Raw genomic sequence first — 15467 nt, forward strand, 5'->3', positions numbered from 1 at the left:
TAAGCAGGATTGACAGTCATTTTAGAAGAGCTAGTCACGCTTTTGAAATACATAAACTGGCATTTAGATGTGTATGTTGCATACATGTCTAAATTCCGATTTTAGAAAGCTGGGATGCACATGTCTAAAACTCAAAAAATGCTCATATAGCAAGTGGACATAGCCTGGGCATGTTTTGGGTGGGACTGGGAGGGCCAAAAAGATGCACTTGAATTTCGCATTTCCAAAGGGGAATGCATATTTATGCCCATTGACATGAATGTCGGGATTTGCACCTGCACCTGGTGACATCTACCTTTCAGAAAGTTGCTTGTTTTGTGCACTGCTTCACTGGAGCGAGTAGGGAGATAGAGACTGGGGGAAGACAAATAGTCCCTCAAAAGCGCATGGTTCGGAATAAGGTATCTTTTAAAGATATCACCAAAACAGGGAAGATAGGGTATCCCGATAGTGAGGTTGCAAAAGAGACCATAGTAGATCAGTGTCCTTAAGTACAAATAACAATCAGACAAAAGATTGCAAATTAATACTGTCAAGTACTGAGCAAGATGTAAATAGGAACAACAAACATAGTTTGAAATGTCTATATGCGAATGCCAGAAAGCTAAGAAATAAGATGGGAGAATTAGAATATATTGCACTAAATGAAAAATTAGATATAATAGGCATCTCTGAGACCTGTTGGAAGAAGGATAACCAGTGGGACACTACTATTTAGTACTACTATTTAGCATTTCTATAGCGCTACAAGGCATACCAGGGTACAAATTATATCGTAGTGATAGGGTGGATCGAATAGTATGTTAAAGAGAGCCTTGAATCAAATAGATTGAAAATTCTGCAGGAAACAAAAGGAATCCCTATAGATTGAAATTCCATGTGTAAAGGGGAAAAGGATAGTGATAGGAGTGTACTATCATCCACCTGGCCAGGATGAACAGACAAATGTAGAAATGTTATTGGAAATTAGGGCGGCTAAAAAACTGGGTTATTGGAAATTAGGGAGGCTAACAAACTGGGCAACACGATAATAATGGTGATTTCAATTACCCCAATATTGACTGGGTAAATGTAACATCAGGGCATGCTAGAGAGGTAAAATTCCTTGACGGAGCAGCTGCTACAGGATCTGACAAGAGAAGGAAAATTTCTAGACATAGTCCTTAGTGGAGCACATGATATGGTGTGGGAGGTAATGGTGCTGGGGCCACTTGATAACAGTGATCATAATATGATCAGATTTGATATTAGCTTTGGATTAAGTATAAACAGGAAATCCAATACATTAGCATTTAAATTTCAAAAAGGAGACTGATAAAATGAGAAGAACAGTGAAAAAAAAAACTTAGAGGAGCGGCTGCAAAGGTAAAAAATTTACATCAGGCGTGGATGCTGTTCAAAAATACCATCCCCGATTGTTTCCTTAATTTTTGAACAGGATTTGAATAATATCATGAAAATGTATTTTAGGAATTTACAAACCTGTTTTGGTGGAGTAAAGGTGCAGATTTTTCCTGACGTTACAAAATCGACCCAACAGAGAAGGAAAGCCTTCTTGGCATTAAAAAAAAGAACGCTTGAGATAGGAGGGATGTTTTTTCTCGCCTATCCCTGTAAATGTCTTGTTAGGTTGGGCCAGGTTAAATACACCTTTTATTCACCAGATAGTCTAAAATCATTTCTTGATTCTAAACAACTGTAGTAGTTAGAAATATTATGGGGAAATATATGCCGCCTTAATTACTTTTGATTAAAGATTTGTAATAATTCTTCCCTTACTCTGATCGCCCTTTTCAATATAATGGGGTCTAAGAAAGCTTAATGAATCATGTTTAAAAGAGAAAGTTTTATGTGTAGGAAGTATGTTATTACTTTCTTTGATGATTTGATTCTGAAATGTTGTTATTGTTTCTCAAATAATGTGTTATGGCTGTATTTCAAAACAAGTGTATTCTTGTTTAAATGAAAAATTAATAAACAAATTGAATCAAAAATACCATCCTGAAATCCCAGGCCAAATATTCTGTGTATTGAAAAAGGAGAGAGGAAGGCCAAACAACAGCCGGCATGGTTAAAAAGTGAGGTGAAGGAAGCTATTAGAGCTAAAAGAAAATCCTTCAGAAAATGGAAGAAGGAACCGACTGAAAATAATAAGAAACAGCATGGCAAGTTAAATGGAAAGCGCTGATAAGGAAGGCAAAGAGGGACTTTGAAAAAAAGATTGCATTGCTTCGGTCTTCACCAAGGAAGATTTGGGAGAGATATCGGTGCCAGAAATGATATTCAAAACTGACGAGTCGAAGAAATTGAATGAAATCTCTATAAACCTGGAGGATGTAATGGCGCAATTTGTCAAATTGAAGAGTAGAATTGAAAAATAAACTTGCAGAACTATTGTTAGTAATATGGAATTTATCTTTAAAATTGAGTGTGGTACTGGAAGATTGGAGGGTAGCCCATGTAACGCAGATATTTAAAAAAGGTTCCAGAGGGGATCCGGGAAATTATAGACCGGAGAGCCTGACGTCAGTGCTGGACAAATGGTAGAGACCATTATAAAGAACAAAATTACAGAGCATATTCAAAAGCATGGATTAATGAGACAAAGCCAACATGGATTTAGTAAAGAGAAATCTTGCCTCACCAATCTATTACATTTCTTTGAAGGGGTGAACAAACATGTGGGTAAAGGTGAGCCGGTTGATATTGTGTATCTGGATTTTCGAAAGGCATTTGACAAAGTACCTCATGAAAGACTCCAGAAGAAATTGGAGAGTCATGGGATAGGAGGTAGTGTCCTATTGTGGATTAAAAACTGGTTAAAAGATATAAAACAGAGAGTAGGGTTAAATGATCAGTATTCTCAATTTAGAAGGATAGATAGTGGGGCTTCCCAGGGGTCTGTGCTGGGCCGCTGCTTTTTAACACATTTATAAATGATCTAGAGATGAGAGTAACTAGTGAGGTAATTAAATTTGCTGACAACACAAAGTTGTTCAATGCTGTTAAATCGCGAGAGGATTGCGAAAAACTACAAGAGGACCTCACGAGTCTGGGAGACTGGGCGTCTAAATGCAGATGACGTATAATGTGAGCAAGTGCAAAGTGATGCATGTGGGAAAGAGGAACCGAACTATAGCTATGTAATGCAAGGTTCCACGTTAGGAGTCACAGACCAAGAAAGGGATCTCGGCGTCGTTGTTGATGATACGTTGAAACCCTCTGCTTAGTGTGCTGCGGTGGCTAAGAAAGCAAATACAATGTTAGGTATTATTAGGAAAGGAATGGAAAACAAAAATGAGGCCGTTATAATGCCTTTGTATCAGTCCATGGTGCGACCACACCTCGAATATTGTGTTCAATTCTGGTTGCCGCATCTCAAAAAAGATATATCAAATTTACAACACAGAGAGCGTTCCAGAAGCTTGGGGAGGGACTGAAATCTTTGATTTGGACTGTGGCATTTTCTGAAATAATTCTCACATGGGGGAAGGGAGAAGAAAGACTACGCAAAACAGTGGAGTTTAGTATGTGACTTGAGTCTTGGTGTAAAGAAGAAGGTTTTAGTTACATAGGGGTGTGGGGTAATACATGGAAAAATAACAGGTTCTGCTGTAATGATGGGCTACATCTTTCAGTGATGGGAAAAAGGATCCTTGAGGAGAAATTCAGACAGTATGTTTCTAGACATTTAAACTAGAAGGTGGGGGTGACAATAGGAAACAAGGGAATTCGGAAAGTCACCCCCAGAATAAACTTGATGGCAGAGGGAAAGGTCATCTAAATATAGAAAACCACCTAAATTCACTATGCAGGTGGAAAGCAATGAGCACAAGTGCTCGTAGTCTAAAAGGTAGACTTGCAAGCCCTGATGTTTGAAGAAAACTTGGATATTGTTGCTATTACAGAGACATGGTTCAATGATTCCCATGAATAGGATGTAACTATACCAGGCTATAATCTTTTCAGAAAGGATAGAGAGGGCCGAAGAGGTGAAGGAGTGGTGCTGTATGTGAGAGACAATATCAGAGCGGCTGAAATGTGGGAAAGAAAGAAGCTTTATGGATTGTCCTGAGTAGAGGAGTGTGGTAGCCGTGTTAGTCCACTCTTAAGGTTATCAATAGAAATCAAACAAAATAAAACATGGAAAAGAAAATAAGATGATACCTTTTATAAACCATAAAGCTGTATTTCTCTGTTGATCACCCCACCCCTCACCTATCCACACCCATCCTGTTAGAATATCAATGATATGCTTTGATGTCCCCATGCATACCTCCTACCCAACCCCATCCTCCCACCCTGTCAGACTGTCATAGTAATGCTTGAATGTTTTCACTTATATACACTGTCAGCTAGCACATTTGCTTATTTCCGATCTGACGAAGAAGGGCAACCTTCGAAAGCTAATCAAGAAATGTATTAAGTTATGTCCAATAAAAAAGGTATCATCTTATTTTCTTTTCCATGTTTTATTTTGTTGGATTGTCCTGGAAAGAGAAGTTGGAACCTGTATCCACACGGGGGTTATCTACAGAGCTCCAGCACAAATGGAGAAGCTAGACAAGGATCTGATAGAGGATATTCAAAAGATTGGTATGAAAAGGGAGGTGCTACTGTTGGGGGATTTCAACTTGTGTGATGTGGATTGGAACATCCCGTCTGCAGAATCGGAAAGAAGTAGGGAGATTGTGGATGCCTGTCAAAGTGCCTTGCTCAGACAAATGGTGACGGAACCCATGAGGGAAGGGTCGATGCTGGATCTAGTGCTAATGAATGAAGAAAGTGTTTCCAGTATCCAGGTGAGTGCCCACCTATGTAATAGTGATCATCACACAATATGGTTTGATATAAGGGCAAAGGCGGAGTGTGGACGCACAAAACTAAAAGTACTGGATTTCAGACATACTGATTTAGATAAAATGGGGGAATACCTAAAAAAGGAGCTGTTGGAGTGGGAAGGCGTAGGAAAAGTAGAACATCAGTGGTCAAAGCTGAAGGCTGCTATAAATATGGCGACTGATCTTTATGCGAGGAAAGTAAACAAAAACAAGAGAAACAGGAAGCCTATATGGTTCTCCAACCAAGTAGCTGAAAAAATATGAGCAAAAGAGGCTTTGTTCAAGAAATACAAAAGAACGCAACGAGAGGATTATGGAAAAGATTATCAGGTTAAACTCAAATAAGTGAAGAGGGAAATATGACTAGTAAAAGCGCGAGTGGAAGAAAAAATGGCTAAAGATGTAAAGAGAGGTGACGACCTATTTCAGATGTATTGGAGAAAGGAGAAAATATAGGAATGGAATTGCGAGACTAAAAGATAATGAGCATGGTTATGTGGAGAGTGAGGAGTATAAAGCGAATGTGCTAAACAATTACTTCTTTTCGGTGTTCACGGAGGAAAATCCTGGTGAAGGACCACGGTTAGCTGCCGAAGGAATATCTGGAAATGGAGTGGATACTGCACCGTTTACGGAAGAAAGAGTTTATAAACAGCTTGAGAATCTGAAGGTGGACAAAGCTATGGGGCCAGATGGGATACTTCCCAGATTACTGAGGGAGCTCAGGGAGGTCCTGGTGGGACCTCTTAAAGATTTATTTAATAGATCTTTAGAGACGGGAGAGGTTCCGCGAGATTGGAGACAAGCAGATGTGGTCCCTCTTCACAAAAGTGGAGACAGGAAAGAAGTGGGAAACTACAGACCGGTAACTCTCATGTCGGTGGTAGGAAAAATAATGGAGTTGCTGCTGAAAGAATGGATAATTAACTTTCTAGAAGGCAACAGGTTACAGGACCTGAGGCAACATGGCTTTACCAGAGGAGAATCCTGGCAAACGAATCTCATTGACTTCTTTGACTGGGTGACAAAAGAAATGGATGAAGGCCATACGCTAGATGTAATCTATGTGGATTTCAGCAAAGCCTTTGATACAGTCCCCCACAGAAGACTCGTGAATAAGCTGAAAGGGCTGAACTTAGGACCGAAAGTGGTGAACTGGTTAGAAAACTGGTTGACCGACAGGTGGCAGAGTGTGGTGGTAAATAGAATCCGCTCAGAGGAAAGGATGATGAGCATTGGGGTTCCTCAGGGGTCGGTGCTGGGGCCCATTTTGTTTAATATATTTGTGAGAGATATTGCTGAAGGGTTGGAAGGAAAGGTTTGCCTTTTTATGAATGACATGAAGATAGCCAATAGAGTGGATACCCTGGAGGGAATAGAACCGATGAGACGGGATCTCCAAAAGTTAGAAGAATTGTTGAGGCTCTGGCAGTTAACATTTAATTATATAGAAAACTAGAAACCTTGCAATTTAGTCATATAATCTTTCCTTCTATGTCAAATGATGTATGGTGATATACATTCGTGTATGAAATATATAATAGTGCTCAGATATTAGTGCTTGAATTTTAAGCCATAGGACAGCTTATATCATCAAAACACCCCTACCACTATTGGTCCCTCCCTACCTCCCTGCAGATATCCTATATAAAAAATTTTTTTTAAACCAATATATCATTAGGAATAATGTTACTTATCTCCTCTGCAGCAGAAGTATTTGATGTATTGCTTCCAAGTGCTAGGTGTGTCGACGGGGAAAAAACCCCGCTGCCCATGCGTTGCTCTTATAACGGCTTTCTTTTTTTGTAAATATGCTGGTGTTAGTGCAAGGTGAATGTTCATGCTCAGCCCTTAGTGAATAGTGCCCTGATCGTAACTGAATAGATATGGAGGGGCTTCAACGTTAGCTTCAGAACTTTTAGTACAGGAACAGTGCTGGGCAGACTTTTACGGTCTGTGCCCTAAGAAAGGCAGGGACAATTCAAACTCAGGTATACATATAAAGTATTACATACCATGTAAAATTAGTTTATCTTGTTGGGCAGACTGGATGGACCATTCCAGTCTTTATCTGTCATTTACTATCCAGCTTATTTTCGAAAGAGATCGCCGGTCATCTTCTGACACAAATCGGGAGATGGCCGGCCTTCTCCTGAACCCGGCCAAATTGGTATAATCGAAAGCCGATTTTGCCTGGCGCCTGCGTTCCATCGCGGAGCTGGCCAAACTTCAAGGGGGCGTTTCGGCAGGGTAGCGAAGGCTGGACGGGGTGTGGTGTCGAGATGGCCGGCTTCGCCTGATAATGGAAAAAAGATGGCCGGCTCTGACGAGCATTTTGCCGGCTTCACTTAGTCCATTTATTTTCAGGATCAAGTCTCAAAATGCCCCAATTGACCAGATGACCACCGGAGGGAAACAGGGATCACCTCCCCATACTCCCCCCAGTGGTCATCAACCCCCTCCCACCCAAAAAAAAAACTTTTTTGCCAGCCTCTATGCCAGCCTGAAATGTCATACCCAGCTCCCTGACAGCAGTATGCAAGTCCCTGGAGCAGTTTTTAGTGGGTGCAGTGCACTTCAGGCAGGTGGACCCAGGTCCATCCCCCCCTACCTGTTATTTTATTTATTTATTTATTGCATTTGTATCCCACATTTTCCCACCTATTTGCATGCTCAATGTGGCTTACAGAGCTTTATTATGACATAGTCATTACAGTCATTATAGTAACATAGTAACGTGGAGGGGCAGAATCGAATAGCGCCAGATGGCCGGCACCGCAAAAGGCGGTCCCGAACCATATTATCGAGAAAGATGGCCGGCCATCTTTCGTTTCGATAATACAGTTGGGCCCGGCCAAATCTCAGAGATGGCCAGGTTTGAGATGGCTGGCTTCGGTTAGCAACCTCTTTTGAGCTTCAATTTCTTCTCTGCCTATGGGACACTGGGAGTAATTTTATAAGAGTTTTCTGCATGTAAAATCTCTCTAAAATGCAGGAAAGGGTTTTTATAACATTGTGTGGCCTTTATATATGCATACTTACATGCATGTTGTCATATTGTTGTGGAGCAGGGTCAGAGTTACAATATGTGCATGTGTATTTTATAAAATACTATATGCATATATTTATAGCTGCCTCAGAGCAGATGTAATTTGTGTATATGCATTTATGTGGTATTAAATTTGAGTCTGGGAGCTTATTTTATAAAGACACACAAACCTCTCTATTCTGCCTTTATAAAATATTAAAACAAAAGCCACCTGAATACCTCACTACACCTTTATAAAACTTTTATGGACCTTCATATCTGAAAACCTCCTGATTTCAAAGTATAATCATAAGTCCCAAATGTAAGTGAAAGGTTATTCCAAATATGTATTTTTTCTAATTCAATGTGAACTAGTGTCAAAACAAGTAAAAAAAACAGTAAAATACTTGTATCTTACCTTAAATATGTGAGCATAGTAACCAAATGCATTTACAGACAGTGTTTTCCACTTAAGCTTGCAGGTCTATCATTAGCATTTTACAGAAGTGCCAACATAATTGTGTTTTGAGCTATTGGAATGTACTATAAAATCAAGTAAAGATAGTTTACTCAAACTAATTTTTAATTAAAAAAAAAAACAGTACAAAAAAATCCAAACTTAGTCTTCATTCCAAATCATAAAGGTGTAGTGATAAGCAGGTGGGTTTTGTTTTGCTGTTATAGATCTTTCATGTGACGTTTTGACCTTATTTTGTTTTGTGCCTTTAAAGCACATTTTAAAACTTTTTTTTAAAATTGGTGATGTTATAAATTATCCCCATTAGTTTCTATGCTGTATTGATATTTTTTGAATCCATTCTTCCTTGAGTCTGCACATTATTTCCTGTGTCACTGGCTGCCACGGTTTACCACCATTTCAGTTTACGCATTACATCTATGCAGATGACATTACTGTCTTCCTACCATGTTCTGCATCCTGAACGGAAGCACAATCTTATATACAACTATGAATTTCTTTAATTGATACTTGGATTTCCAATCATCGACTGAAAATAAATAAAGCAAAAAAAATACTAAGTTCCTTTGGATAGGATCAAATCATGATGAAAGATTTACACCTAACTTTATAATTGATTGCAATGTTTACATTAGACTTTCAGTCTAAAATTCTGGGTGTTGAAGTGGATAATTTATTAACAATGCAACCGTTTGTCTCCATGATTTTGAAAAAAATATATCACTTTAAGAAAGAGCTATCAAGAAATATTTCACAACTGATACTTCCAGATTATTTGTACAGGCACTTGTATTGGTACTTCTGTTGCTCTTATTGGTTGTTCTATGAAATTATTAGATCAACTGCAAGTTATGCATAACATGGCAGTCAGACTAATTTATGGTCTAATACATTACAACTCAGTGAAGGAATACTATCTGCAATTATGTTGTCTTTCCATTAAAGAATGCATTTGTTTCAAAGCATGTATGATGATATTTAAGATTCTGTCGGAAGCAGCCCCTCTGTATTTGATGGATTTAATGATTCTCCTTCATAGATCCCAGGCATGTAATCAATTCCTTTGCAATTTCCTAGCATTGCTGCTTTAAAGTCATTTAGACATTTCTCTGTGTCCCTTTATTACCAGATGGCTGCATTATGGAATTCACTTCCCTTTGCCTTGCGATATTGTTTACATTACTCATCATTTAGAAAGAATTTGAAAACCTTCTTGTTCCCACATTTTGAGTCTTAATTGCTATATTTAATGGTTATATGATTAATAATTGACTCTTTATTGTTATTCATAGAATGTTTGTTTCTGGTCTTTTGAATTTGTAACTCGCCTTGAACTGATAAGGTGTATGGTGGGCTATAAGAGGTGTTATAACTTAATATATACCATAATCTGTTTTTTTCAAATGTTTCACCCATGGTTCTCTAAATATACCTTTTGTGGTGTGGCCTAAATGTTTAATTTCAGTTCAAAGCACTTTGTTCCAAAAGGTTTCATGCTTATCAAGGTGTTCTTTTCCATATTTTAGACAAAGACTTTTGTGATAACAGTGTGGGAAATGTTTCCTCTGTGTATCATTGTTATGTAAAGCAATGCTGTACTATAAAAGTATGAATAGTACTTCAGTATCAGTTAAACTTTTAACAGATCACTTGCAGTGATCTGTGGGTTCTGTTGTTCCAATCTGATCAGTTTTTGGACAGTTCTATTGGCTTTTTCTTGATCTTCCAGATCTTTGGTTAACTTCAACAGTTCCATGTAACTTTCCTTTCTTAACAATGTTTCTGACAGTTAAATTTGCTAGCTGGAAATATTTAGAGATTTTTTTAAGCCTTCTGCTTTGTAAGAGTGAAATATTTTTATTTTCAGGTGCTCAGACAGCTGCTTAGAGAAGCCCTTGGTCGTAGAAAGTATGCACAACAACAATGAATGATATTAAAAAAAAACAAAAACAAATCTGTTTGAATTCTTTGACTGGGTGACCAGAGAATTAGATTGAGGATGTGCACTAGATGTAATCTACTTAGATTTCAGCAAAGCCTTTGACATGGTTTCTCATAGGAGGCTCTTGAATAAACTTGACAGGCTGAAGTTAGGACTCAAAGTGGTGAACTAGAATAGGAACTGATTGTGACAGACAGACACCAGAAAGTGGTGGTTAATGGAATTCACTCGGAGGAAGGAAAGGTGAGTAGTGCAATGCCTCAAGGATCGGTGACGGGGCCAATTCTGTTCAATATATGTGTGAGTGACATTTCTGAAGGTTTAAAAGGTAAGGTTTGCTTTTTGCTGATGATACCAAGATTTGTAACAGAGTGGACACTCCGGAGGGATTGAAAAACATAAAAAGGGATCTGCAGAAGTTAGAAGAATAGTCTAATGTTTGGCAATTAAAATTCATTGCTAAGAAGTGCAAACTGATGCACTTAGGGAGTAGGAATCCAAGAGAGACATATGTGCTAGGCGGTGAGAGGCTGATATGCACAGACAGGGAGAAGGATCTTGGGGTGATAGTAGCTGAAGATCTGAAGGCGAAGAAACAGTATGACAAGGCGGTGGCTGTAGCCAGAAGGATGCTAAGCTGTATAGAGAGATGTCTAACCAGCAGAAGAAAGATGGTGTTGATGCCCCTGTACAAGTCATTGGTGAGGCCCCACCTGGAGTATTGTGTTCAGTTTTTGAGGCCGTATCTTGCTAAAGATGTAAGAAGGCTTGAAGCGGTTTAGAGGAAGGCGACAAAAATGATATGGGGCTTGTGCCAAAGGACATATGAGAAGCAGTGGTATAGCCAGACCTGCCATTTTAGGTGGGCCCAGAGCTAATATGGGTGGACACTATGGGTCCAATATTAAGACTGCAGGAGTTAGCCGGGCTGCCTCCCACACTTGGCACTGAGCCAGATATTCAATATTAGGTCTTTTCCAGTGACCAGCATTGAATATCCGGTTTATTTTTGGCCAGTTTAAACATAACCGGTAAAGCCAATATTCAGTGCTGGCCATTTAAGTTTAAACCAGCCAAAGATATTCCTGCTGTTTCGACGATTTAGCTGTCAGTGCGCTGAATATTAGCAGATAGCTGGTTATAGCCTGCTTTTAGTGGGAAAGTGCAGGATACAAATATAATAAATAAATAAATATATTGTGTGATATTGCTGGTTATCTGCTAAGTGCTAACTGCCTACATTCAGCGGGAGATAACTGGCGATATCTGCTTAATATTGCCGGATAGCCAGTTAAGTGCCATTTAACAGGCCAGGAGCCCCTGATGCAAAGAGACTGGAAGACCTGAATTTGTATACCCAAGAGGAGAGGAAGGACAGGGAAAATATGATACAGATGTTTAAATACTTGAAAGGTATTAATATAGAAGCAAGTATTTTCCAGAGAAGGGAAAGTGGTAAAACTAGTGGACACAAATTTAGGTTGTGGGGTGGTAGACTTAGGAGTAATGTCAGAAAGTACTTTTCCACAGAGAGGTTGGTGGATGCCTGGAATGACCTCCCGAGGGAGGTGGTGGAAGAAAAAACTGTGGCGGAATTCAAAAAGGCGTGGGATGAACACAGAGGATCTCTAATTAGAAAATGAATGATATAAAAAACAAAAATTGAAGCGTTGCATATGTGTTTGCATGTCAAGTGGTGCTTAGATGGCGACTCTGGCATCATCAACTAAGGCTGATGCTGGGCTGAGTCCCGCATATAGCGATCTGGTTTAGGATGGACTGGAGAGAGCTTTGATGGAAACTCCAGTGGTTTGGAATGTGAGAACAGTGCCAGGCAGACTTTTATGGTCTTTGTCCTGTAAATGACAAGATGAATTTGGATAGGCTGGAGTGGGCTTTGACGGCAACTCCAGTAGTTGGAACATAAGAACAGAAACGGGCAGACTTCTATGGTCTATGTCCCAGAAACAACAAAGAAAGACCATGAACAGGCATATAATATTACGTTCATTGTTGATTTAAATCTTGAAATGATAATGAATGTGACTGTAGGGCAGAATGGATGGACCATTCAGGTCTTTATCTGCCATCACTTACTATGTTACTGTGTAACAGTCACAATCTGAGAGTCTAGAAGGGTTAGTCAGAGTGTTTGTTGAACTATGAAACTGTCTTTACCTGACTAATTGAAAGCCTAACAAATCAAGCCACTTTTTGGGCCTTATTAACAACATTAAAGAAAATAAAAAGCAATAATGAAGCAAAGAAAATGGGGTCAAACTTTTGTAAATACAATATTGATTTTTAAAATTATTTCCAGTCTATTACAACCGACTAATAATAATTTAAATTTTGCATTAAAAGTTGCAAGATGTTGTGTTTGGTATTATACAGAGGTTGTGTTAGTAGTCGTTCACTAGGTATAAAATGAAATGTACAATTTGCCTAATTTTTTTGGAGTATACCACAAATAATTCAGAAAAGAATAACACCAAACCTGATAATTTTAATTCTGTTTAATTATAACAACCCTCAGAAATTACAGGTAAATCCACGTGTATATTTGCTCAAACCAAAAACCTGTTGGGCATGAGGTGTGAGCACAAAGGGCTGCCATGGAAACTGTTTGCATTTTTTGATTCATAGTCATCTACTCAGTGCAGCTTTACTTCCTTTTCTAGCATCTTGCTTTCTTCTTTTGGGGCACCATCAGCTGGGTGGAATATGGGAGATTCCAGTCACAGTTCAAGAGTTGTAGTAAAATTATGCAAGCCCGTTGGTGGGTTGATTTTAATGTACATTTTCATCATTATTTTGTTTAACCCCTAATTTTCTATATATAGTTTGTGATCAATGGGCAGCACCTATTTCTAGACTCATAACTGCTGAGGCTTGTGGAGCCAAGAAAAGTTCAATGAATTCCTTATAAAATCCTACTATAGTTATAGTGCAAGCAGTACATCCTGCAGACCATACCTTCTTGTAAAAGACTCAACCAGTGCATTTGCATTTAGTCCTAATGAAAGAGATCATTCTTCTTTATTTCAGGTGTACCTCGAGTTGTCCTATGCAAATTTCGACTGCCCCTGAGATTAGTCTGCTTGCCAGCTCAGTCTTCAAAAATTGCAAATCACAAGTTAACTCTTGATACCAACCAACCTCCAGTCAATCTTGCCGTCCTCTTCCCAGGTAGGATGCTTGATCTAGATTGTAGCATACTGTCATATTTTCAATTGCTTTGGGTTTATATGGAAGAAGAGGCAATGAATATTAAAATATAAATAAATTATAACAAATAAATAGCAGTGATTATGAAATGTGAAGGATAGAATTGAGTAGAATGTCTATACACTGAGAGGGTGATTTTATAAGAGGATATCTAGACAGGAGAGACACATAGATACATATGTTGCATGCCAGATTCAAGTTTGAAATTCAATTTGGATTAGTAACCCCTTCAATTTTTTTTAAAGTGTAATATTTTTATCAGTCTTATTTGAAATCAACAGTAATGGCAATATGTATACAACTTATTTAATTCATCTCAGTTTAAAACCATTATAAATTATAACTGGTTAATAAACCTTCCCTGGGGGACCCACTTTCAATCAGGTTTACAGGATACCCATGATTAATATTCATGATAACCAATTTGTGGAGCACTGTCACCATTGAATGTAAATTTATCTAATACATGTTCATCATGGATATTCTGAGAACTCATCTGACTTTTGGACCCCAGTAAAGGTTTAGGAGCCATAACAATATATTGCAGGCTATGGGGGGTAATACTATAAAGGTTGTCAAAGGACGCCAAAATTTTGCACGTTAATTCTATAATGACAATTATGCATATAAATTCCATTATAGAATACTAGCGTAAGTTGTTCATTAGCAAGCCAATGTGTAGAGGCACCCTATCAATAACAGGCATAAATTCACATGACTAAATGTGGCACTTACACATGTAACTTATAATATTCTATAAGCTTTGTGCGCACAAGACTAAATGTGGCACTTACACATCTCTCTATATAAAAGGCAACACCAACGTTCTATGAAGCCTCCAGCCGGAAGTGTGAAGGGGGCGAGATATCCGGTTTCCCTATGAGTGTCTGCCCCGCCCTCTCTGTAACACAGTCAGTGAAGGAAAACAGCAGAGCACGAAATCAAATCGCTGGCTCTGTAACAGTGAAAGACTCAGAGGGGGGAGGGGAGAGAGGCCAGAGTGCAGGGACACACACACTCCCACATGCACACAGAAGAAAACATTGCTAGCCCCCGTTTCATTTGCATCAGAAACGGGGCTTTTTTTACTAGTGTAACATAATATTCTATAAGCTTTGTGCATAAGTGGGAATCATAACCGTCCTCCTGCCTGTGCTTCCCCCCCCCCCCCCCCCCCCATAAGCACCCCCTTGCTCTGTGGCAGTTTTTGCGCTAAAGTTATAGAATACTGCTGGGCATGCATCAAGTATTGTAAGAGTTATGCACTTAAGTGTCAAGATTCTGTAACTCGTTCATGCTTTTGGCGCCTAACCTTAGGCAACCTGTTATTGAATTAGGGAGTTTATTTTTAGCAAGTACTATTATTAAAGTTCTAACCTATATATGTCTTGCCCATGTTTTGCAGAATTTGCTGATCATTCTAATGATGAACAGACCAATGTTTTAGGATTTCGGCTCATAGCTAGTGGCAGCATCACGCTCCTTGCTTCAAAAACTTCACGTAAGTAAAATCCATATTGTCTGTCTTTATAGAAGTACAGTACTGACAACTTGTAAATGATAAGTTCATGTGGACTGCCCATTGCATGTAGATGAGAATTTTTAAAAATATTTTTATACGCAGTATTGCTGAAGGGCTGTCTGGTAAGCTTTGCCTCTTTGGGGGTGATACCAAAATCTACAATAGAGTAGAAATCCCTAAAAGTATAAGTAAGATGAGGAGGGACTTGTAAGCTCTTTGAGCAGGGACTGTTTTTCTTCTATGTTTGTGCAGCGCTTGTAGCGCTATAGAAATGCTAAATAGTAGTAGTAGTAGTAGGACCTATCAAAGCTTGAAGAATGGTCCAGAATTTGGCAGCTAAAATTTAATACTAAGAAATGCAGGGTTATTCATTTGGGCTGCAAAAAACCCCAAGGAGTGCTATAGTTTAGGGTGAAAAAGGAGTGGAA

At 38.9% G+C, this 15467-nt stretch overlaps 1 protein-coding gene across 1 annotated transcript in view; it reads left to right on the forward strand.

Annotated features, from left to right (window-relative positions):
• BBS9 (Bardet-Biedl syndrome 9) overlaps positions 1-15467 on the forward strand; it is a 554781-nt gene that overhangs the window by 298106 nt on the left and 241208 nt on the right. The window contains exons 15-16 of the mRNA XM_030204492.1: positions 13338-13478; positions 14923-15018. Coding sequence (XP_030060352.1) covers positions 13338-13478; positions 14923-15018 — 237 coding nt within the window. The remainder of the gene's footprint in view (positions 1-13337; positions 13479-14922; positions 15019-15467) is intronic.

This window comes from Microcaecilia unicolor, chromosome 1 (assembly GCF_901765095.1).
Source record: "Microcaecilia unicolor chromosome 1, aMicUni1.1, whole genome shotgun sequence".
Lineage (NCBI taxonomy): Eukaryota > Metazoa > Chordata > Amphibia > Gymnophiona > Siphonopidae > Microcaecilia > Microcaecilia unicolor.